Here is a 25369-nt window from a genome sequence, read left to right as displayed (position 1 = left end):
GCTTTGACTCTGACCCAACGGTTCTAGAGTGATGAGCTTCCACACCGGTCAGGCATAACATTATGACCACCTTCCTAATATTGTGTAGGTCTCCCTTTTGGTGACTCATCAGAGAATGGACATGGGCCTTCTGAGGGTGTCCTGTGGTGTCTGACAACAGAATGTTGTTGGTGGGGGGGCCTTTGAGTGGAGGGGCCCTTGATCAGTTTGGGATCTAGTGAATTTGGAGGCCAGGTAAACACCTTGTGCTGTTCTTCATGTTTTTTTTTTTAGTTGTTCCTAAAGTGTTTTTGTGGCTGCATCCTGCTGGGGATGGCTGCTGCCATCAAGGAGTGTCATTGCTATGGGGTGGGGGTGCCTGGTCTGGTCTGGTCTCGGTGGGTGCTACATGTCTAAGTAAGGTCCACACCAATGAATGACAGGTCCTAAAGTTTCCCAGCAGAACACTGAACTGTCACAAGATGGTCAATGTTATTCACATCTCCTGGCAGTGGTCATAATGTTGTGGCTGATCTGTGTATGTTATCCTTGATTAAACTAGGCATGTACTTGTGAACGGCATTGTCATATCTACTACTTGTATACAGTGTGTGGTGCATTCAAGGAGGCTTCAAGATATAAGATATAAGGTTATGCTGAATCAAATCAGGGAAACTACTTTCCATTCTCTCTCATTATATTGTGCATATTTCATTTAATGAGTCTCTTCACTAGAACTCAACAGACCGCAGTTAAAAAAAACATCTTGTCGCTATGAGAATGTAAAACCGGTCTTTCTTATAGGAAGGTTTTGTACTTTCCACTTGATGAGTTCATCAAAGTCCTTGGTTCTCCTGCTCCAGGTCACTTCAGATCAGTTCAGCTGAAGATCTTATAAAACTTATTTTATAGCTGCGTCACAGGCCCTCACTAGACAACATCCAATTTCAGTTTAAATAAAAGCCAAATATAATAATTTCATAATAGAGTCTAATCAAGCCTGTTTGTGTACGAGAGTATTTTTTAGTAATAACTCAAATAAATAATAATTCTCCTCGAGACGTCTCTTCAGATTTAACAGACCCTGGTTGAAAGCCACTTTATTAATTCAACAGGGTGAATATTTAATGCGATAAAGATAAAGCAGCAACTTTGGTCAGCAGCCAGTTCTTGAATTCTTGAATGTCAGAGCAACCTTGCATGCACCAGCAGACACAGGTTTAAAACCGCAATGCAATAACGCCATAAGTGACAGAAAGAATACTGTACAAATAAAAATATATATATATTTGTCACTTTGATGGATTATCTTCCTCAAGTTCTGCTAGATAATCTTATCTGCTCTAAAGAGCACGGCAAGGTGAAGGGGAATCAATCTGAGGTCACAGGGAACGCTTTGGAAAATGGGCCTTAATGATGCAGAGACTATAAGATGTTTGCAGTGAGATAACCACTGGTATCACTCTTTAGAATTTTATCCTATCTAACCATGCAGAATCATGAAGTTTAGACTTAAATGAGCTACGTTTACTGGCTGTTTATTATATCTGTGGCCTATTTGTGCTCTAAAAATAGATTTAAGCGTTTCTAACTTATCAGTTGAGCCTCAGACTCAACTGTTGGAGCCAGAGGACAATAAACACTGTCAGAACTATGGACAGTGCAATAGTCATGACTATTGGATTAAGAAGAAGAGGAAAAATGTTCATGTAACTTAACGGGGCTGTAATGTTTTACAGTGTACCAAAAGGTGCTAACAAGCCCTGCACGATATGTAGCAAGAAATAAACAACTATTAAAGCATGCGCAATTTTTCCTCGTACTTCTCCAAACTAATACAGAGCATCAAAGAGTAGTTGACGGCTAGCCGTGGCTTCATCTGATTGGCCAAGTCATGTGAAGGGCCAATGCACGGCACATCTGATAGGTTAAAGGTTTGTCTGCGAATGCATGGTGCGATGATTTATTTTTGTCTTATTTACTGCGTTTCGCTTTTGCAGAGTGCTTATTGTGCATGTTTGTGTCATATTTATCATTTAGTTGTTTCATTTAACCTCATTAACAATCCCATGTAAAGACCAAAGGGATCTGGGTGCGTGAGATAAACAGCGGCATCGATTAGCAGTGACTAATACTTTTTATGCAATCATAAGAGCAGACTTTTTAATTTAAAGGTTAATTGTTTATGATAACAACACGAGATTGACTGACAGCTGTGTAAAATGTGCTCATGCTGCACAAAATAGAGATTAAGGACTTAGTTTTTTACATCAGCATTTGTTGAAATTGAAACACGGAAGAATAAGATCATGTGTTTCCTGTCAGTCTATCATTAAATTACCGTAATGACACTAATATTGGATTTTAGCGACAATTAGCAGCAGCTTGTGCAGGATAGATAGATAGATAGATAGATAGATAGATAGATAGATAGATAGATAGATAGATAGATAGTTAGATATGGACAAATGTGTGTTAGATTAAACAGAGTATGAGGGAATTTAACTGTACTAGCTAGCTAGCTCAAAAGAGATGCTTTCAGGAGCAATAGGAAAAACATAACGCAAGCACAACGTTGTTTGTTTTTCCAATTCATAATGACAGCATGCCGGAGTAAATTACACTCCGGTGAGCCACCATAGCATTAACATTGCATGGGAAAACCCAGGCTTATATTATGCAGATGACTACTTGGTGTCACCAGCAATCCCACAGAATCCTTCCATTCTTATTTATTCGTAAGCCATCCTGCAGCCCCTCAAAGATTCAGAGCGGCTCGTTTAAACTTACGACCTTAACAATTAAAAGTTTGATGAGGTGTGAAAGTGTCTGCTCAGTCAAAAAGAAAAACTTTACGACAAACAAACTCCAACTCAGCACGTCCACAGCCGCCACCACCGTGGCAGTCACACGTTGCAGAGGAGTGCAAGAAAAAGGTTAGAAAGGGGGGAAAGATCCATGATATGATTTGACTTTACCAGCATTTCTAAAAAGATAAACACGCCGTCTGTTTGTGTATGGTGGTCTTACCCATTATGTTTTATAACCCACACAACATCTCATAACGTGCACCTTCGCTTTACAAGTTTCCCACCGGTGTTACCACCATGAGAATCTTGCAATAAAATTTATTTTTTTTCCGCCGAGCAGAAATCATTATATGTGCTGTCTGCAAAACATCCAGCACACAAAAACAAATCCATTTGTGTAAGCATCGCCGGCGTCGGAAGATATTTTCGTACGGTTTCCTGATCCCCCGGGGAAATACGCAGCGGCCCGCGGCCTGCTCCCACAAATGGAGGAAAGGCGACACATAAGACGCTTTGCACGCAGTTCGTAATGCGCGCTTTATTTATTACCCTTACCTTGTTGATTTTGTTGGTTTTGGGGAGCGTCTGACTGATGTGCAGGTCTGTGTACCTGAGCGGGTTGTTGATGTCACATGGCACTGATTCAGTCCGTACCAGACGAGCTACTGCAGGAAAAAGAAAGCAGAGGAACAGTGAAGCTCTGTGGGAGACTGACATTAAACAATAGTTGGCTAACAGCTTTCAGGGCAAATTAGAAGAAGAAGAAACTCTTTATCAAGACCTGCTTCTAATGTGCAAAATGAACAAATTGCTCTTGCTTGAACACCATTTGTTATCACTCACAGAGTTTCCTTATGCAAACTATGTCATTTAGAAGCCGTCTCTTCCTCTTACTAAAGCAGAGAAGTGTAATTAGTGCTCTTTACCTTGAATCGTTCCTTGGTGATCTTATTTGGAGGAGGGGAGAGAAGGGAAAGGCAGAGAAAGGACAAAAGAATTTTAATTCTCATAGCAGATAACTGGCTTTTTCCTTTTCTTTTCTTTTTTTTTATTCCAGTGTGAGTATAAACAGCAGCGTGACGTAATCACATTTGTCAAACTTGAGTGGCTTAATTAATCAGCAGATAACCTCCTATCTGCCTGAGCCAGCAGAAGCTTCTTCTTCACATTTTCTAACCGGGGACGTGTCTCTCTGGCGGGCGGCGAGGACTCGGACGCGCTCAGACACATGAATAACCATGAGGGAGGCGTATAGATGGCTTTAGTCCTAATCCGTTGATTTAAAATCCTCATAAACACAACTCCTTTTTTAAGCTATTGTCTTTTCAGTGCGGGGCCCGGATGACTTTACGAACGATGAAGTTACGTGAGAAGTAAAAATTTGTTCCAAGATGGAATAGATCTCTAAAAGCATCAGATATTCTGTGTTCACCATGAGTAGATATCTGCAAGAATCAAGACGTGTTCTGACTGAGGTCGAGGCAATTTTTTGGACGCGGTATGACTGCATACAGAGTCAGTGGAATAAATGTGCAGATATCCTAGAGCTTTACAGTATGACTCTTTTTTATAAAACTACAGAGGTATAAATAGGGGTCAGTGAATGGACTGAGCTGGAGATGTGCCTTTATATATTTGGTAAACTGATTTTAGGAGGGAAATCGGCACATTAGGTACGCAGACCAGTGGTCAAATTTGTGTGAAAGATGATGCAAGTTGATAAATGTACATTGTCTGATGTCTACAAATGTGAACATACCATTAAAACTGTAATTAGATGTTGTTGTTATGACCCTGTTTGGTTTTCCTTGAGTTTCCTGTTTTTATTTTGTAAAGTTCTTCCTCTGTGTTGCTTGTCTTGTTTAACTTCCTGCTTTCTCCTTGTGTCTCTGCCCTCATTAGTTTCACCTGTGTCTTGTTAACCCCTCTGCCCATACATATATAAAAAAAATTCCTTTCCCTTTGTTCTCTGTCAAGTCATCTGCAATGTTACCCCCATTCATCCCACAGTGCATTTCCTCCTGCCTTGGTTTTGGTCCTAGTTGTGTTTTTGGATGCCCTGCCTTTCCTGCAGCGCCTTTTGTTATCCGGATTTTGAATTTTTTACTAAAGTCATTTTAGCTTCCTACTCCTGCCTTCCTGTGTCCTGATTTGGGTCTAACTTCACCAGAAACCGTGACACACAAAATCGTCGTCCACAACCTCAGAATCGGAAAAATATTCACCCATGTTGCCAAAAACTAGCAGTAGCAAATTACAGGTAAACAAGCCGACTGTCACGGGTGGGCGCCGCCCTCAGAGATGACATCATCCAGGTCAGAGGTTAGTAGGTCAATCTACAGACCCCGGATGATGATAACAGGTAACTCCAGACTCAACGGGGAATAGCACTAGGGTATCATAACAAAATATTGGTGAAATGAACGAGTTTCGTGGCAGATAATGCGTTATTTAGAGGCTGCGTTTCGGTGCCCCATTCACTCCCACTATATGGATATATGCGGCGCTCCGCTGGATCCAAATATCTTCCGAAGGACTCCAAATGACACCAAAGTTAAATGGGTAAACGAGTAAACGATCGTGTTTTATGCCAGAAATAAGGTCCAGGTTGTAAAAAACGGTAATTCCCCTTTAACGACTGTGTATCAGACTGTAATCAGTAGTGAAAACTTTGTTAAACTTTTCAGGGAAAAACTCTCAGTTTAGTTTAGTCTGGAAGCCAGTCCAATTTTACCCGCCAAGATATTTTTGAAGTTGGTCTGGAGTCTCTCCGTTGAGAAGTGATTATGCTCCGACAGAGATCTGTCGGGCCAATCAAATCATTTGGGCGGGGCTTCATGCAGTGATGGATTAAACATTAAAAGCGAAATAATCATACACGTCGTCTGAGTGCAGTAAACTGGAATTTGCTGACTTTCTTTCTGTATCCGTTGAAGCACACCCATTAATGAAATCCAAATGGTGTGTTACCAGACCCACATTCTAATGAAGATTGAGTGGTGTGTCTATGCGAAGCTAATGGTGCACTTCATTTACATATTTATCATAACACCTGCCTCATGAAAAAAAATAAATAAATGAAAATCATCTTGGTTGGCAGCTGAAATTTAAGATCATCTCCGAGACCGTTGATGTAAACATGCAAACTACACGCAGCTGTCTTTCAGCTATAGGGAGACATTTCACGGGAGAGTACCTTTGAGAGATTCTCGTCCGCCTCGCTGTATGATCAGCAAATGGCAAGGTGGGGCTTCTTTGGTGCATTTGTTGTGGCACTTCAGCCTGAGCGCACACAGATGAAGAAAACTTAATTAGCGCTTGTTTGGTGTCGCTTTTTGTTAATTTATTTGCACAGACACACAACCTATGCAAAGTGGGTGCTATAAGACGGCGTTGCTGATTTATTCAAATGAGATTTAAAAGACAAATGGAAAACAAGCAAGATGACACAAAACAATGACGGGAATATTTGATATTTATCAGCTAATATATGGTATCAGGCATTCATCTGGCACCAGTCTTGACACCTACTTGCAGTTTTTACATTTCAGTCCAAACAACATTCCCTTTCCACATACTATGCATGTCTGGGACATCCAGTACTTGGTGGAAAACCTGCAGGAAAATAGAAAAGACAGAGAAGAAGAGTGAGACTTTAAACAAGAGCTTCGCTTTCATTCTTTCATTCATTTATTTTCCATATTTGTCCTCTGGAGGGTCACAGGGGTTCTAGAGCCTATCCTAGCTGTCTTAGAGCAAGAGGCGGGGTACACCCTGGACAGGTCTCCAGTCTATCATAGGGCTAACACAGAGATCCACACCATTCACACCTACAGCCAATTTAGAATCACCAATGAACCTAACCAGCATGTCTTTGGACGGTGGGAGGAAGCTGGAGTACCCGGAGAGATGGATTCAAACCCAGAGGCATCAGTGTTAACCACCACACTACTTTCAGCTTGTTGTATACGTGTATGAAATCAGAGAGCTGTGGAGGTTACCACGAGGTGAACACAGGTTCTGACCTTTGGCCTCTCATAACGTTCTCTCATCGTGACAGACGGCTTTTGCCAAACGCAATGTCACATTCCCCGCGTAACCTTTCTCGCGGGGGATAATAAACAAACGCCCGAAGAAGCTACTCCTCAAGACGTGTTTACCGTCCTAATCTCCCTCACCTGCTGATTTAATTTGGGCTCGTTTTATTTTCGTCTTTCGGCAACCCAAATGAACATCTTAAGCAGCCACTCTGCAGCGCAGGGCCGAGGCCAAGGGGGTTTGCGTCAACACAGCAATCAGTGTGAGTGATGGGACGCATGCGCCACTCTTAAAGCACAGTCACAGCTCGAACACACAGATCCGCGACGTGCAGCAGCGGCAGCAGCGACCAATTCCCTGCACGGACTCACCGAGCGCTTCGTATGACGACTATTGGCCGCGTTTTCTGCTGCGGCGACGTCTGCATGCCAACACTGTGGCTGGCTGGCTAATGGCAGGTGACTAATGCAGTTTGACAGAATCCAAATCTCGTTATTAGTCGCCTCTTTTGCTTCATCTGAGAGGCACGGCTCACTCCAGCCGGCAGATTTTTTTAGTCGACTGTCGATTATGAGCCATAATAAAGGCAGTCAGGGTGGATTGTGCATAATGAAACAATCTTTTAGTGCGTGGAGCGCTGTGCACCGGATACGCTAATATTATCAGGCCCACAATGGGATCAAGGCCACGTGTTTGAAAAGTGCAAATCGAAATCAAGGAGATTGAGTAACGGCATTTCTTAAAAACCAGCCTGTATCTTCAGTTAACAGCTCCGTAAAATTACATTTGCGCTCAGTTTGTCTCGAGACTTAAAGCTTCTCCCTCCACCTCGCTGACTTTTCAACAAGACGAAACACCCACATCTCGTCGGTTCCACGGCTACTAAGGTATTGTTTTACTTTTTAGATCCCTGGCATTTGGTGTTGAGCGGGATAAAAGAGAACCGAGAGGAATTATGTAAGAGCCACGCGGCTACGGCTAATTCTCTTTCTCTCTCACTCACACACACACACATTCACTCACCTGAAGGCTTGTCTCGAGGCCTACCTGTGTTTTATTGAGTTTCCCAGATCTCTTCGGGGAATCTGTGGGGACCAGCGAGGCACTGAGAGAGTGTCTGGACACAAAGAGAAGTTAGAGGTTAGACGGGTTAAATAACAATACAGAAGAAAGGCCTTTAACGCGTTAAGCATTCATCCAGCAAATGCGGCATTTGGCGTCGTGCTCAATCAGCTGTTCGGACACCTCATCAGTTTAAAACGTCGTAATTATCTGGATGGATTAGGTGGGCGTGTGCGTATGTAGATGCCTGAATAGTCGGACAGATGGATGTATATGGATGGATGTCGTTTCAAGCACATGTACTTGAAGAACTTAAGCATCATACATTTATTCTAAACGCAACCTTGCCTCTAGAGCATTTGCATTAGACAACAACAACGTCGACAGCGGCCGTACGATGCAAGACACAAACGGAGGCCTGCTCCCGCTAATGCACTCTCCTTTGAGACGCAAACAGCATCAAACTATCGAGGTCACATCCAAACCACCTGTTTGAATTGCATGTTTAAATGCAGATATCTCTTCTCGTCAGGCTACTTTTGTGCCACCTCTATTCCATTATGAGCAGCTCAGGCTTAAAAAGATCTTCTGCACACACAAAAAAAACAGATAAAAACCTTCGCCTGATCCATTAGTGCTTGCAGTGATTGAGGGGCCCGATACATTTATATGCCGCCCCTCGATGCCAGGTGAGAACGGCAGCCTACACGGCGTCGCCCGCATTGAGGCGATCGTTCGCTGCAACGCCAACGATTCGGTAGCTGCGTTGGAAAAACGCTGACAAAGGCATAGCTCATAATGGAAAAGTGCGTCGTGCATGATCGTCTTTAGTGTTTCATTTGAACACATTACAGCTCCATTTACTTTATATTCTGATTTCAGGAATCAATGCTGTCAATAGAAACTAGAAATAAAAGAAATTCACAGGATTTTTCGTGGCGCTAACCGAAAACCTTTGACATGCTTCTCCTTTGACAGGCTTAATCGGCTTCATAAAACACTTTCAGACGCTTTCAGATGCGCAGCTTACAAAAAAAAAAAAAAAGGATAAAAACTAATGCAGAGAAAAATATACCCTTTTTATTATACGCCTTTGTCTTCCCTTGCAAGTTTACATAACCTACAATGTAATTTGCCCAGCAGATTATTGTGAGATTTGGGTGTTTTTTATGTCAGATAATAGATTTATTATTATTTTTATTATTATTATGCAGTGATCCTCCACCAGTCGTACTCTCAACAGACAATAATAAGTTGTATCATCATCGTCATCATCATTTGATAGCAGGGTACATATTAAGATGTTTAAATAGCACAATAACCACAGAGAAGAGGAAAGGATGCAATTATTGGAGAGAGTCATTTTCTTAGTTATTCATGAATATGATGTTATTTTAAATCTGGAAATGAGGTGTCAAGAAAACACTAACGCACTAATGGATGAAGCGAAGGTTTTATAAAAAAATAAAAATAAAATAATACAATTCCTAGAAGTTCTTTTCCTCAATGCATCAAACAGAAGAGTCTGGAAAAGGGAGCTGTGGCTGAGGTGTGTAATGACATGGATGGATATGCACAGATCAGGCATAACATTATGACCACCTTCCTAATATCGTGTAGGCCTGCTAAACAGTTGTGACCCATCAGAGAATGGACACGGGCCTTCTGAGGGCGTCCTGTGGTGTCTGGTTAGTGGGGAGTGGGCATCCTGCTGGGGATGGCTGCTGCCATCAAGGAGTGTCATTGCTATGGGGTGGGGGTGCCTGGTCTGGTCTAGGTGGGTGCTACATGTCTAAGTAACATCCACACCAATGAATGCCAGGTCCAGAAGTTTCCCAGAAGAACACTGAACTGTCACAAGATCGCTGATGTCATTTACTTCTCCTGTCAGTGGTTTTAATGTTGTGGCTGATCTGTGTATGAGATTACAGACCCGCTGATATGGGTTGGTCTAGGCTGGGAAGTAGTGTGATTTCAATGTTCCTCCAAGAGCATCTTCTTGAGACATACGTCCAACGGTAGCCGATGGAAGGATGGATGGTTACAACCAACCTGCCTCATGTAAACTCCCATTCATTAATACACAGGATTAGATGTTACAATCCCTTGTGCCAAAATCCCAGGCAAAACACATTTAGAGGCCCTGTCCAACTGAGAAACCCTAACAAACCTATAGTCATGTGATATGACGCTTAACCTACAATCTAAATGAACTAAGTAAATGCTGCTGGCTTGTATGGCCCGCTCAGCAGCAGACGCTAACTCAAACCTTGTGAAATATAAGCTAACCAAATACTGCTGGCTAGCTTAGCCTACAATCTAAATAAATTAAGTAAATGCTGCTGGCTTGTAGGCCCACAGAGCAGCAGAGGATAATTCGAACCTTGTGAAACATAAGCTAACCTAACACTTCTGGCTTGTATGGCCCGCTCAGCAGCTAACCATAGGTACCAAGCAACATGAAGACATCAGGAACCTGGCCTAAACAACAGCAGTATGCAAATTAAAACAAGTCCAGATCATAAACAGATAACAAACGGTAACTAAAAGCAGCCTATATTATATAATATCCGTGTATATTCAAGGACAAGTAATAGAATAGAAATTATTTAATATTGTCAGCATCTGCACCAACAAACAAACTAATGTGATACATAGACACAGGATATAACCTACAGCAAATATACAACCATTAATTAACTGCATTTTACTAAGACTAATGGTACTCTAAGATATGTTTTTAGTGTCGGATACCATGCATATATCAAACGTGTTTTCATCCATTTAGATCCAGTTTGGTTTTAAAGAACCAGAACAAAGCTGACTGAGGTTATTGTTAATTAGGACTGAGTGGACCTGTACAGAACTAACTCCTGGTCAAAACTGAGTATACCTCCAAGTATGTTTAACCAAATGCAAACTCTAAAGTTATAATGCTTTTTTTTGTTGTGTGCATCCACTAAATTAATCTTTAACATCCAAACAAATTCTGCATTACAGATGCTTCTGACGCTTACATTATGTACTTTTAGTCATGAGCACTTTTAACGCTGATTAATGCTGGATTGAAGATCGTTCATTAGGAACGATAAGAAACCTTTCTATGATTAAAACTTCTGAAATGTTGAGGCTTTGTCACTTTTATTAACTGATTGCAAAAGGCTCCAAGTAATCAGCTGCTGTTGCCGGTGCTAATGTCATGGCCCTGGTGCCATATAGTGCTTCCTGGTTCCTGAAACACCCTTCTTCTTCCTCCTCCTCCTCCTCCCCCTCCTCCTCCCCCAGTCTCTCCAGAGCCTTGGTGTCTTCTCTCCACACGCCGATGCATTGCTCAATTACACTCAATCAACCTGATAACTCAATATAAAGGGGAACTGACATCATCTGCTTCTTGTCGGCCTTGTTGGCGACTGACAGATGATTGGCCTTGTCACCGGTGTGGTCAGAGTTCTTTATCATCCTCTAGATGTGTGTGTGTGTGTGTGTGTGTGTGTGTGTGTGTGTGTGTGTGTGTGTTGTTGACGTCGCCGTCTGTCTCCATCAACACTCTTTGATGATCCTACCACTCCTCGGAACAGCAGATAGCTTATGTTCATGTCATGTGCTCATGAGAACACAACACGCTCACATTTATCCAACAAAAATGTCAGATCTTTAAAGATTTTAATGAAATTTATTTAGTTTTACACCGTTTCTGATCTGCATTTCACTTATTCTGTGTATTTATATTTGCTGCATAGCTCTGTGAAGGTCCCACATACTACCTTCATACCACTATACTGGAATCATATTGCACTAATCCGGTGCAATTCTATCTTGTGATATCAGCCTCACTGTTTACACTTTGGTAAACAGTTGTATTAAGTTACTGCTAACGCAAACAGATTATTTTTTTATTATTATTATTATTGCTACATCAAAAACAGTGAAATGGCAAAACACACGGTGGCCACCGCCTCGGCTGTAGCGTTTGAATGGGAGTTAATGGAACAACGAGGGGTGGAACGGGTAACACGAAACGGCTGCAAATGGGCAGATCCATCAGAGCAGCGACGCCTCTGAGCATCTCAGTTCTGGCGTGTTCCTCTGACTGCTGCACTTTGCCAAAACAACAGCAAAGGACTGACAGCAATTCTGGCTGTAATGCCTGTAAAATGGTAATTTAAAGTAAGTTATTGTGTTAGCACTAATGGTGGAAAAGCATCAGGCTTCAAGGCAAAGTTGAGCTTGTTTCAGCTTTTTTTTTTCCCATTAAAACTCACTCAGCATCTGATTTGACGTCATAAATGGTTACGTTCAATGAATGGGTAGTGTCTATGGCTTTGGCGCCTTGAACAATCATCTAAACCCCGAACTGCTCCCAGGGCGCTACCCAAGTTGCAGCCTACTGCTCCGAGAGTGCACAATATTCTGTTTGAACGAATGGAGGGGTCAAATGCAGAGAAAGAACTTCCCCATGAGGGTTTAATAAAGGAACAATTCTATTCTATTCTATTATACATTCAACATGTCAACAAAAGTACTTTAGCTGGCCATGATGGTTGTTTTTGTCATTTTTGTCACCTGTAGTGTGACCATAGCATTTGACACTCTACGCTACACAAGGGGCGATGCTTCCCAACCGAACAGCATGGTGGCGTCACATACACTGATCAGCCATAACATTAAAAACAGGAGAAGTAAATAACATTGACCATCTTGCAACAATTCAGTGTTCTGCTGGGAAACTTCTGGACCTGGCATTCATTGGTGTGGATGTTACTTAGACATGTAGCACCCACCTAGACCAGACCAGGCACCCCCACCCCATAGCAATGACACTCCTTGATGGCAGCAGCCATCCCCAGCAGGATGCAGCCTGACACAGACACACACACAAAAACACTTTAGGAACAACTAAAAAAAAAAACATGAAGAACAGCACAAGGTGTTGACCTGGCCTCCAAATTCACTATATCCCAAACTGATCAAGTATCTGTGGGATGATCCACAGAGGCCCCTCCTCTCAAAGGGCCCCACTAACTAAAATGTTGTTTGCCTAAGAAGAAAATCTCAAGAAAACAAACGAAACTAAATCATTGGACTTTTGTTACAGCTAGCTCTCAGCTGCAAGCCACACAGAAAAAACTGATCAGGAATCAGTAAAGCAATTAACGAAGAATCAGACAGCTCGGCAGAATAGGTAACAGCACTGCTACCAATAAAAACATATCGTTGTCCATCCCTACTCATCGTCAAGGTAACCACCTCTACGGACCCCTGCTGTTGTGCAGAAGCCACCGGTCCCACCGTCTAACTTCCGTCCTTAAACAGCTTCGGCTGGTTGTGTTTTGTGAAGAGATACGTCAGTTGATCTATGAGTGGTTGCTGTAGGACTACACTTCACTTGCCGTTACCACGGTAACTGCACGTCACCGAGTCAACCAGGGATGCTCTCCATGAGGATTGCAAAAAAAATTCTCCTACACAACAACAGCGATGGAACAACGTAAACTCAAAAGTACCAGAAGAGAATATCAAACCCTCAAAAAAACAAACAGCTCTGCAGTTTGTACGTATCGGTCTTATCTTTGTTTTGCCTGTAAGCATGAGGACTAGTCACAGGTTACATTTTCCCTCCAGGTCCAACGGAAAAACAAAACATCTGATTATTCAGATTGTGATATAGTCATGGTGTCTCACGAGGCACGGGGTGTTCTCAATGTTTACACACAAACAGTACTTGTAATAAAATTCAAGCCGACTGGAATCTCAAACTCAGCAAAGCCGCTTGTGCCGCTGAGGCAGTTTCAAAAGAGTAAACGAGGGTCAGTAGAGACACATTCATCCCATCCGAGCGCGTTCACACGGGCGACATCTGGTCACGTCCCCCCCAAAAGCCGTGACACGGAGCACGAACACGGGTGGCGTTTCCGTGCGTGCGTGCGTGCGTGCGTGCGTGCGTGCGCTGGTTTGTGTGACGGATGAGCTCGCAGGAGCCGAGAAACCCCAAGGCGCCAGACAACAGTGTCCTCCTCCATCTTCACTGATTGGCCTCAGCCTAATTAAGCCGAGGCCTTCCTCCTTCCCGCCCCTCCTCCACTGGTCCGTCACATGACACATATGAGGCCACGGGGTTAGGAATGTGTGTGTGTGTGTGTGTGTGGAAAGAGAAATGAAGCTACACTGAAAGATAAAGTAAAACATGTTTGTGTCTGTGTGTGGGTTAAACAGAGCAGGACGGGAGTGCGTGCATGTGTGCAGAGATAAAGAGACTACTCGAGTCTAGGAGCCTGTTTGGAACCAAATATAGTTTATTTGACGTTAGACTGAGATGACTCTCCAACTGATTGACTGAGAGCTAAACGCTGCTATTCCCCAAAGAGGAGTTCTTTTATTTATTTATATTTTTTACTGCGGGTAAAAGAGTGAAGAACGCAGCAATTAAAATACACACAGCAAACAACGTGGGGAAAAAATAAATAAATCAAATCACACAATCTCTAATCACTCTCACTGTCCCACCTACTCTCTTCAGTGTCAGAATCATCGGGTAGTCGCGCAGCTCGACGGGCAGTTTGGATAAAAAAGCTTCAATCAAATGGCTCAACGCAATCAACATAACCAGCACGGCTTAATCAAGAGACAATCAATAGCTCGAGAGTGAAACACCAAACAAACGCGTTGCAGAAAGCAACACTGGAGCACGCCGTTTCAGTCAGTTAAGGCTCTGACTCCCGGTGGTGTATGTACAGTGGAGGGAGCAGCACAGCAGAAAAAAAAAAGAAAAGTCTGCAGGACTGTAAAACTGCGTGGGCGTCAGCTGCACAATGTGCTGCATTATTGTACATGAGCGTTATACGAGCGATATGTCACAGGCTGCTGCGCGCCATTCTCTCGACGCTCCTCAAAAAAAACAAAACTAAAACAATTTCTTGTTTTAGTTTCGGAGCGGCGGCAAGAAATAAATTAAAAGAGCGGGTTTGAAATAAGCGAGGTTTTATTTATTTATTTATTTATTTATCCATGTGTGTGAGAAAGGAAGAAAAAAAAAATCTGATGAACAAGAGACAAAGCCAGGTTGCACAGTTGCTATGGCAACAGCAACACGCCGATCAGCCTTGTTTTTTTTTTTGTTTTTTTTTTGCAGAATATTGTGCTGTCATCTTTGACAAGCGAGAACACACACACGAAACGCATTTACAGATAACACGAGCGACAAAAAGAGAAGAAGAAGAAAAAAAAATCCCTGTGATAAACTGACAATAGCAATCACAGCGCTGGAAAAATAGCAATTATCTTGGATGAAACAAATATCTCCACATGGCTTTGCGGATAGTGGGAGTCCTTTAAGACTGGCAGTTTAAAGTGTGCCAGTGAGACAGAGGGAGGAGAGATGGGAGAACAGATGATGCCTGCAGGCCTTATGGCTCAGTAGAGACTTCCTCAGTCGCGGGAGCTGAAATGGCTCGCAGCGGCGGCGAGACGAGAGGAAACTGACCAACGGACGGAAGCGGGTTTTCGGAGCCGGGGCCAAACTTGACGCCGAAACTGAGGCCTTTCTGGCGAGAAAGGCCTCAGTTTCGGAAGAGAGAAACGCTGATGACAGACAGCGTCTCAGAGACGTTGACGCCGGCCGACTCCAGAAGAAAGCCAGTCACATTTCTAGGGACCACACCCACCCTGGTTAAAAACTGGTCTTCACACTACCTTCTGGAAAAAGACAAAGAAAAGAGTTGTCAAATCCAGAAGCAACAGACGCCTCAAGCTGTTAGACCCCTCTCTCTTTCATCATCTCTTTCATGTTGTGCAATAGCCCCCACACCTATACCCTACAGGCACCTGCATCCTACAGGCAAATTTGCACTGTTGTTGATTATTATTAGTTTGTTCTCATTCTGTGACATTCTGTCATGGCACTGATGCCTCACAGCAAGAAGGTTCTGGGTTCTAATCCATGGGCCGACTGGTTCCTTTCTGTGTGGAGTTTGCATGTTCTCCCTGTGTCTGCGTGGGTTCTCTCCAGGTACTCCAGCTTCCTCCCACCGTCCAAAAACATGCTGGTTGGGCATGGGATAGGCTGGGATAGCCTCCAGCGTCTCCACGACCCTTCACAGGACAAGCAGTTACAGGAAATGGCCGAATGAATGATTTAAAATGCCACTGTGCCATACCAGTTCACTGTTCTATATCAGTGTCACTTTAATTCACCACTGATTACATTCATCTGTGTGTTTTTACTTGTGTATTTTCTTGTTTGCTGCTACAGCTTCTATTTTTACCGCTGCCAAACCAGAGAGCAGCTAAACAGTATTTTTTTTTTTTTTTTTTGTTGTTTTTTTTACCAGACACTGAGAATTAAAACTTATTCTAAAATGTGTCAGTAAGTTCACAGATTTGCTGTCTCTTTAGAAATGAACACCCATCTGTGCTTTTGTGTCTTTCACAAGCTGCTGGGGGGGAAAAGAATAGCTAAATAAAAACTAAAAGTTAAAGAAGGCTTTCACGATGGTGCAAGTTTAAAATGTTCCAGTGTCATCTCATCTCATGGCTCATTTGTCACCTACCCTGCTATTGAACCAGTTTGTTTGAACCAGCTGTCAGTCAGATCGAGTGGAGGTGGGTGGGGGGTTGTTTGCACACAAACAGCAATCACACACCTGTCCCACTTTCCTCACAACCAACATAGCAACTATTGACCAGTGCACCTTTTAATTGACTGGTGCTTACGCCCTCGTCTGCAGCAGGGTTACATTAGATTGAACGAGTGCTTGATGGAAGAGCTCAGCACCAGACAGACAGTAAATTAAGACCTGTTTGCAAAACCTTTACCGTCTGGAAAAGTTTTTCTTTTCTTTCAGTGGTTGGCCTGATGCGACGTGAGATAATAATGAAATGAAGCGTCTTTAAAAAACGACCGTCTTGGTTTACTGAGACAAAGCACGGAAAAATACGTAAATAGTCCCGGACAATATAGTTAAGGTGTTTTTATGGTGACATATTTTGGTCTAAACTGTAGTAGACTGCAGTTTGGTCGCACACGGGATTTTAAATATGTGTTTTATAGCCATTTGAACAGGCACACTGGAATTCTTGTGCATTTCCCTGAGTCAAGCTTACTAAAATTTAATTCATTCATTCATCATATGCAACCGCTTGTCCTGTGAAGGGTTGCATGGAGGGGGGCTGGAGCCTATCCCAGCTGTCATTGGACAAGAGGCGGGGTACACCCTGAACAGGTCGCCGGTCTATCGCAGGGCTCTTACTAAAATTTAAAAGGTGAAAAAAAAAAGCAGGCATACAAAACAAGCACAGATAAAAACAACAAATCTGATTAAATACTAAAAAATACTAAAGTTATAAAGTGCACTTTTAGGCACAGAATAATACATATATATATATTTTTTTGACTAGCTAGCTCCAACACAGGCCCAAGGGTGAGATCTCTATCCCTTATGCCAAACACAAAAATGCATCACGTCCTCCACAAGCGTGAGTCAACATCTGTTCCGGCCGGTGGTGTAAATCCGAAATGTCTCTACTTTTGACGAGGATCTCGAAGCAGGCTCTCAGCTGTTCTTCTGAGGTATTTTGTTTCTTTACTTCCCTCACCTCGTTTTAAATTTAGTCGGCATTCAAAGACGTTTGTATTTGCCAATTCCTCCGAGCGACCTCCATTGTGGTGCCACGTTCGGTTGCTAGGAGACCTGTGACGCAACTGTAAAGCGTCGTCTATGCGAGGTTAGGGGAGAGTGGGGCGACGTCACTGGAACACATGTAGGAATAAAAAGAGTGCACAAAGCGCACGGAGAACATTTAGGCCATTTATATCCACAAGCACACACTCTCAGACTCCCACACACACTCTCTCACTCTCTCTCTCTCCCTCACACACACACACACACAGAGTTGGACAGCAGGTGTGCGTGTTGGTCAAATGCCAGGGCTGGTACTGGATCGACAAGTGGACGCTGGGCATCATAACAAGCCGGGGCGTCCTTCTACTTCAACTGTGTGAGCTCAAACAGCCCGAGGTGCTAGAGGCGAGCTGCCCTCTGGGACGACTAGAACTTTTCACACTGGACAAACAGTAACTTCAACATAAAATCTTGCAAAATCTTCTTTTGCACCTGCAAAAACATACCAGCATAACCAATCTCCGTGTGCTGGAATCAATCGACACTCCACAGTTAACTTTTTACATGCATCAGAAACTGATGAATCATTTCACTTCTTTGAAGCAAGGTTTCTTTATGCTCCAGGTTGGAAGCCTCCCTTCCTTTCCCCCTGCTACATTTTATGACCCGAGGCACTCGCACCAGTGGGCTGAATTCCCACAGGAACAGACTGAAAGCCAATAGTGCACATTCACTGATTAGTCTAGTGATTTGCCTCACCTGCTACCCTCACCATGTCGCCCCCTTTTTTCACAGCACAGACTTGTGACAGTAGGTGTATTAATGATGACAGCACACAGGTTAGGTCCTGCTTTTGTGCCTACTGGTTCACGGCCATGCCTTACAGGAACACTTGCCTTGTTAATTCCACCTGTGCTCTCAGAGATAGCTCAGAATGTGATAAGCCCGAATGCGGCTGTTGCTTAATCTAAGAGATTGGTCAGAGACACGCTCTTTCTTTACAAGCTCCCTGGCCCCTTGTTGGTGGTCAGTTTAGTTTGGCTGGCTCCATTTTCTGTTGCAGAATGATTCAAACCAGCAGTTATTTTGATTTCTCTGCACTTGGGACATAATGCTGTCTTCAAATGGTGTCGTATTTACCGTCTTCATGAATAAACCCATGAGTAGCATTGTTTCAATGAGCTTCTGCAATGTCACCAGATTTATTTCCATCCAGTGTTGCATTAATTCTTCACCAAGATCTTGTATTGATGATGGGAGAGTCTGACCACTGCACAAAGCCTTCTCCAGCACATCCCAAAGATTCTCAATGGGGTTAAGGTCTGGACTCTGTGGTGGCCAATCCATGTGTGAAAATGATGTCTCACGCTCCCTGAACCACTCTTTCACAATCTGAGTCATCTGGACTCATCAGACCACATGACCTTCTTCCATTGCTCCAGAGTCCAATCTTTATGCTCCCTAGCAAACTGAAGCCTTTTTTTCCAGTTAATCTCACTGATTAGTGGTTTTCTTAAGGCTACACAGCTGTTCAGTCCCAATCCCTTGAGTTCCCTTCACATTGTACTTATGGAAATGTTCTTACTTTCACTATTAAACATAGCCCTGAGTTCTACTGTTGTTTTTAATAATGTGTTGGACAGTTCTTAACCCAGTTTTAGTAGTTTCTTCAGTCTCTTTAGATGTTTTCTCTGCTTGATGCATGCCAATGATTTGACCCTTCTCAAACAGACTAACATCTTTTCCACGACCACAGGATGTGTCTTTAGACATGGTTGTTTAAGAAATGAGAAGCTACTCATTGCATCAGTTGGGGTTAAATAACTTGTTTCCAGCTGAAAGATAATCACCCATGCAGTAATTATCCAATAGGAGGCTCCTACCTGTTTGATTAGTTAAATCCAGGTGGAGACTTTTTATTATTATTTTATTCTGGCCAGGCAGTGTTTTTCACCGTCTCTATTTCTGCTTAATAAGTCAAATTATCTGCTGTGAAAAGCTGCGGCTGGCTTCAAATGGGGTCATGTTATTATTATGGTACTTATGACCATGATTCACTGGAGGCTGAGGTAAATGGTAAGTTAATATATTGTAATTTACCTGTATAGCTTTCTATATGTTGGAAATGTTAGACACTCCCAAACTGTTAGCCTCCGTGGCTCGTTGACACAAATGGTTGCTTAGCAACACCCTGTTATAGTGCCTACACAGAAACTCTCACAATGGACAACACAATGGCACAGTTTGCTGAGTTATGCTGAGAAATGTGTTTTGCCTGTGACTGTTTACCCCAGTTCATATCAGTTCATCCTTTAGTCCACAGGTGTCAAACTGATCTGTGAAAGGGCCGCTGTGGCTGCAGGTTTTCATTCCAACCATGCAGCAGCACACCTGACTTGGCTCAATCAATCAACTGAACTGCCTTCACACAGTCATTTCAGGTGTCCTCTTGCTTGATTGGAACAAAAACTTGCCAGCCACACCCACTGCATGGGTGCTGCATGGTTGGAATGAAAACCTGCAGCCACAGCGGCCCTTTCACGGATCAGTTTGACACCCCTGCTTTAGTCCATCTGTATTCAGGTCTAGAATATAGATTTCATTACTTTCTACTGTGTTTTTATTAGTGACGCCATCAGAGACTCGTCGGTGTCCACTTGACTTTCATCACATACTCTGCGCACACATACACAGCGCTGAGTAGAAAGTCTCATCAATCTAAATAAGTGCAGTCACCTGTGTGTGTGTGTGTGTGTGTTTATCATGTGCAAGGCCTTTGAAGACATATTCAACAAGGACTGGGCTGCTAATTAGTCTGGCAAATCTGGCAGATCGAAATATACTGAAGGAGGACAGATGCATTGTTGGTTTCCGGTCTTTCCATGGTGCTTATTTACGATAAAGAAACTAAGGACTAATGGTAGCCTTGTTCAGGTGAAAGAACTATATCTATGTGTGCAGATTTAATACAAAAAAGGCGCAAAGCTAATAATGTGGTTTGAATTTTGTAATCCGTCATATCCCTAACCTGACTGTTTTATCTCGGTGGAGAGTCGAAGAAACTCTCCGAAAGCTCTGACGTCTCAGCTTCATCCGGGCCCTGACTCATCCCGGGCCGACAGTGTTTGGTCTCGGTCACCTCAGCCAGTCTTGTGGCTCCTCCGCGTTTGTTTTGATCCAGACGACTTGAGAGATGAGTGAAAACGCTGTTGTTGGCCTGAGGGGCCTGACGTACGAGATGACAGCGATACCATCATCCCAAACATAGACCCGGGACGGATGTTTAGCCTGGCTGACCGGGCACACACACACACACACAAACACACAAACAGCTATTCCTAAAATAAGAACTGCTGGAGCCTACCCTGGAGCAACTGAGGAAATATTGTTTCTTTACTCAGTTATTTACAAGTAAGCACACTGAGCAATGAGTGATCAGATGATTCACTCTTCTGTTTTTGTATTAATAAGCATTTGTTTGCCACGTAAACCTTGTGTTGACTATAACGCATTCGATTTTCTTTCTTATTTGAGCACACAGCACAAATTATTCCGCCATGCTAGATTATACAATGCAGATTATTAAAAAAAAATCTATAAATACAGCTACGTTATTAAATTCTTTTTGTTAGCTCTCCACCAAAACATGTGCAAGTAATAGTCACATTAATTAAGGGTTCAAAACGATTGCAGGCTATACAGTTTGAATGTTAAACGTTACAGCTGCGATAATGGAGACGGAGCACGGTCGGTAGATTGCAGAAGGAGCCCCTCAGCATTTTGTTCAATCTACCACAGCGCCGCGGTCTTTCTACCACTCTAACCTGTATTTGGGAAAACTGCAAAGCATGCCCGAAGGAGTAGCTTAAGTTATAGCGAGAGATCACGGATGATATTTCTGATCCAGCGACTCGTCCCAACCCTGAAGAGTATGAAGCTGTACGACTCCTTGGACCTTCCGCTGTCAGCGGCGGACAGCTTATTTTGGCAAGGCTTCCGAACCAAGCTGTGATACCCACCGTGTCAAATAATTCTTTCTAGTACCACAGGATATATAAAAGCAAAGTGTACTTTCTCCAACTCCCCAAACTCTCTGTCTATGTAGCTGTAGCCTGGAGCTTGATGCTGTTAACTTGAGTTTTCAGTTTGTGCTCCCACAGCACCTACAGGTAAGGACCTGGAGGACTGCGAATGACAGCAGGACTGTGATTCTTACTCTCATATTTTTATTCTCTTGATGTCTTTATTCATTCATCATTCCAACTGAGATACTTGCAACTGCAAACTACAAAAACAGAATAACTTCACTTAGTCACTTTCAATTTCAACTATTGTCCAAAGAAAATGGACTGAAAATACAAATGTCAGTTTATGTTCAGTCATGGAAATCCTGCATTTTCTTGATCTATAAGAAGACGTTATCCCAGCTGTTCTGGTATTCGATGTAATTACTAACAGCGTTACTGCGTCCTAGGCTCTGTTTTCTCAAAGTAAGGATGCCCTAAAATAAAAGGGCGACGGTCAAGATACTTGAACGTAGAGATGGTTAGGATAAAGAAACGATTAAAGTTAGGTAAATGTTAACCATGCGGTGTGCTGTGCTGTGCTTCAGGTCACTGCAGACTGTTTCTATATAAAAGCAGAACCCTCATATACACCGAGCAATGAAATTCTTACTTTGCGAGTTCCCTTCGAGCAACTAAAACAAACAACTAAACCAGGATGAAGGAAATAAGCTTACTCTAAGCATAGCATAAAATGTAATAAGTTGTGCAATATTGTCACAGTGGTAGGACATTTGAAATGTGTCCTATTCACTTTGTACACCTTGGACTTCAGGTACAACACAGAGTCATGTCACCTGCAGAAGTTCTCAGACAACACTGCAATTGTAGGGTGTATCGGGGATGGACAGAAGCAGGAGGACAAGAATCTGGCGAACAGCTTGGTCTCATGGTGCGGAGCGAACCACCTTCTGATCAATGCAGCTAAAACCAAGGAGATGGTGGTGGATTTCTGGAGGTCCAGGTCCTACCTGCAGCATGTAACCATTAACGGGGAGTGTGTAGAGGTGGTTCAGACCTAGAAGTACCTGGGTCTACAGCTGGATCACAAACTGGACTGGGTCGGCTAACAGAGACTCAGTATGCAAAAAAAGGTCAGAGCCATCTCTGTTTCCTCAGGAGGCTAAGGTCGTTTAACATCTGCTGGAAGCTGCTGGACATGTTCTACCAGACTATCGTAGCCAGTGTCCTCTTCTACGCTGTGGTGTCCTGGGGAGGCAGCACTAAGAAGAAGGACACCTCTGATACAGAAGGAGGACTCTGTGGTTGGGGCAGAGCTGGAGTCCCTGACATCAGTGGTAGAAGAAAGGACCTTGAAGAAACTCCGGTCCATCATGAACAATGTCCACCACCCTCTACAGGACATCATAGTCAGACAGAGAAGCTCATTCAGTGACTCAGAGTCTCTGTCCTGCTCCACGGACAGGTTGAGGAGGACGTTTGTCCCTCAGGACATAAGACTCTACAGCGCCATCCCTGTGAGGAACCAACTGCAGATACTACAGGATATTTGTATTATAATATAACTTTCCAGAAATCTTTCATATCTGTTTCTATGTGATGAAGCTACTGGACACTGAATTTCCCTCGGGATAAATTTATCCATCTAACTATCTATCAGTATTGTTTAGACTGAACAAATATGCAAAAGATATGTGGAATGTCTCATTGTCGTCAATACGTGTGGTATGCTTTAAACTTTTCAAAACGGTCAGTGATGATTCAGTGATTCAGAAGCCTGATGGCTGACTGTAAAAAATAAAAACAGTTCAATAATTCGCTTGATAGTTGATGCAAATTACAATTAGTTTACTGATATGGTCATTTAATAAGATATTACAATATGAATATAAAAAAAATCATGAAGAAACCCTTCAGATTCCCTGTAATTACTAAGGACTCACTTACTTATATCATCAAACTGGAATAACCATTATCCGTCAGTGACAGTGAGCATAAATGTTAATGATGAGCTTTTAAGAGTGTCTCGGGAGTAGAGATTATTCATGGACGCTGTCGTAAGAAACTAAGAAAATAAAAAACTCAGAAAGAATTGGTCCGGTCCAGGATCAACACGATTCTCTGCAAGAGTACCTGGCTCCTTATACAGTTATGTCATTCTAAGCATCACGGTGCTGAAGCTCCGATAGCCAACTTTGGTTAAAGACAACGCAGGTGACGCACGGATTTCATCAAAATGTCAAGTTTAATGTGGCGAGGCACTTTTCTGTCTCAGTAACGGCGGTGACACCAGCTGTGACGTCTGAGTGACAGCAGCTTGGTTTGTTTGGACAAGTCACAGCACAGAAAATTGAGCACGAAATGTCAGACACCTGAAAAAAGCAGGTTTGGGTTAATTTCTCAAAGAAAGTATAATATGTCTTTAGAAACTAGAGAATATAAAGTAAAGTAGAATTTTAAGCAATGACTTTCTTTTCATCTTTTATAAGGTGATAGCCAATAGTTGTGTTAATAGTTAATAAATCCTCTCCCACTGCTTTAAGTTAAAAGCTACAGTCTATATGCACGGATCATCCATAACATAATGACCACCTTGCTAATATTGTATGGTGACTCATCAGAGAATGGACATGGGCCTTCTGAGGGTGTCCTGTGATGTCTGGCAACAAAATGTTGATAGTGAGTGTGTGTGTGTGTGTGTGTGGGGGGGGGGGGGCTTTGAGGGGAGGGGCCTCTGTGGATCATCCCACAGATACTTGATCAGTTTGGGATCTAGTGAATTTGGAGGCCAGGTCAACACCTTGTGCTGTTCTTCATGGTTTTTTTTTTAGTTGTTCCTAAAGCGTTTTTGTGGCTGCATCCTGCTGGGGATGGCTGCTGCCATCAAGGAGTGTCATTGCTATGGGGTGGGGGGAGGGGTGGGGGGGGTCTGGTCTGGTCTAGGTTACATTATCCTAATTACATTTTAATCTATTTTTATTTGTAAATATAAAAAACATTAATATTTAATTTAATAATGGTTTATTTCCCTATGAAGGATTAGTTAATGACTTAGTAACAGTTACCAAAGCCATTCATTTGATGGTATTAACCCAAAAAAATTGTGCTGCTGTTTTCAGTGCATGCATTAGCAAGTGAGACCGACACATGTGACCCTATCAAAGGTGACTCTACTCGTCACAACATCTGTCTTCTGTGATAAAAGTAAAATGTTTTCTCTTCCTCTTCTTCTCTGTCCTCTCATGCATATAACGCGTGATTATTCCATGTCATGTCTCCACCAACAAATATGCACGACTGCGCCCCACCTAACGTTTTGTCCAGGTCTGCAACCATTCCCACCGCTAAGTGACAACCATTCATCAGTCCTTTCATTGACAGGACTCCCATTACTTTCTGTTTCTCTGCCTTTCCCCATCTCCTCCTCGGTCTAATGGCTTCCGCAGTATGCCCATAATGTATCAGGCCAATAAGGCTGCCAGTGTGCAGCAGCACACCACCTCCGGCCATTATGGCGCGGCCTGCTTCTTCATTTGTTGCATTTTCCAACAGAGTTGTACTTAAGTATTTTTTTTTTTTTTTTTTGTTAAACAAGAATAATTACATTGGTTAAAAACACACCACAGTGATGAACAAACGGTTGCAGAACCAATTTTGGAGATTCATTGCACAGGGTCAGGGTGCTTTATCTCTGGACATATAATAAAGACTAATTTTGGTTTTAAAATGCACATAATCTCCGATTTAAGTGCAGCTTTCAACCCTAGAGTGCATTGAGCTTTGGAAGTTGACCCGGCTGAGAGCGGAATGGTACCAAAGGAATGAAGCATTGCCACTG

General features: G+C 42.8%; 1 protein-coding gene across 1 annotated transcript in view; it reads right to left on the bottom strand.

The window, feature by feature from the left end:
- ksr2 (kinase suppressor of ras 2) overlaps nt 1-25369 on the bottom strand; it is a gene marked incomplete at both ends in the record, with an annotated part of 106430 nt that overhangs the window by 24845 nt on the left and 56216 nt on the right. Inside the window, 4 exons of the mRNA XM_084550715.1 lie at nt 3345-3454; nt 5986-6071; nt 6321-6404; nt 7875-7944. Of these exons, the coding sequence (XP_084406841.1) occupies nt 3345-3454; nt 5986-6071; nt 6321-6404; nt 7875-7944 (350 nt within the window). The remainder of the gene's footprint in view (nt 1-3344; nt 3455-5985; nt 6072-6320; nt 6405-7874; nt 7945-25369) is intronic.

Source organism: Chelon labrosus, assembly GCF_963514085.1.
Source record: "Chelon labrosus genome assembly, chromosome: 9".
Classification (NCBI taxonomy): domain Eukaryota; kingdom Metazoa; phylum Chordata; class Actinopteri; order Mugiliformes; family Mugilidae; genus Chelon; species Chelon labrosus.
Note: the sequence above shows the minus strand (reverse complement) of the source record. Positions and strands in the feature narration are given on the sequence as shown.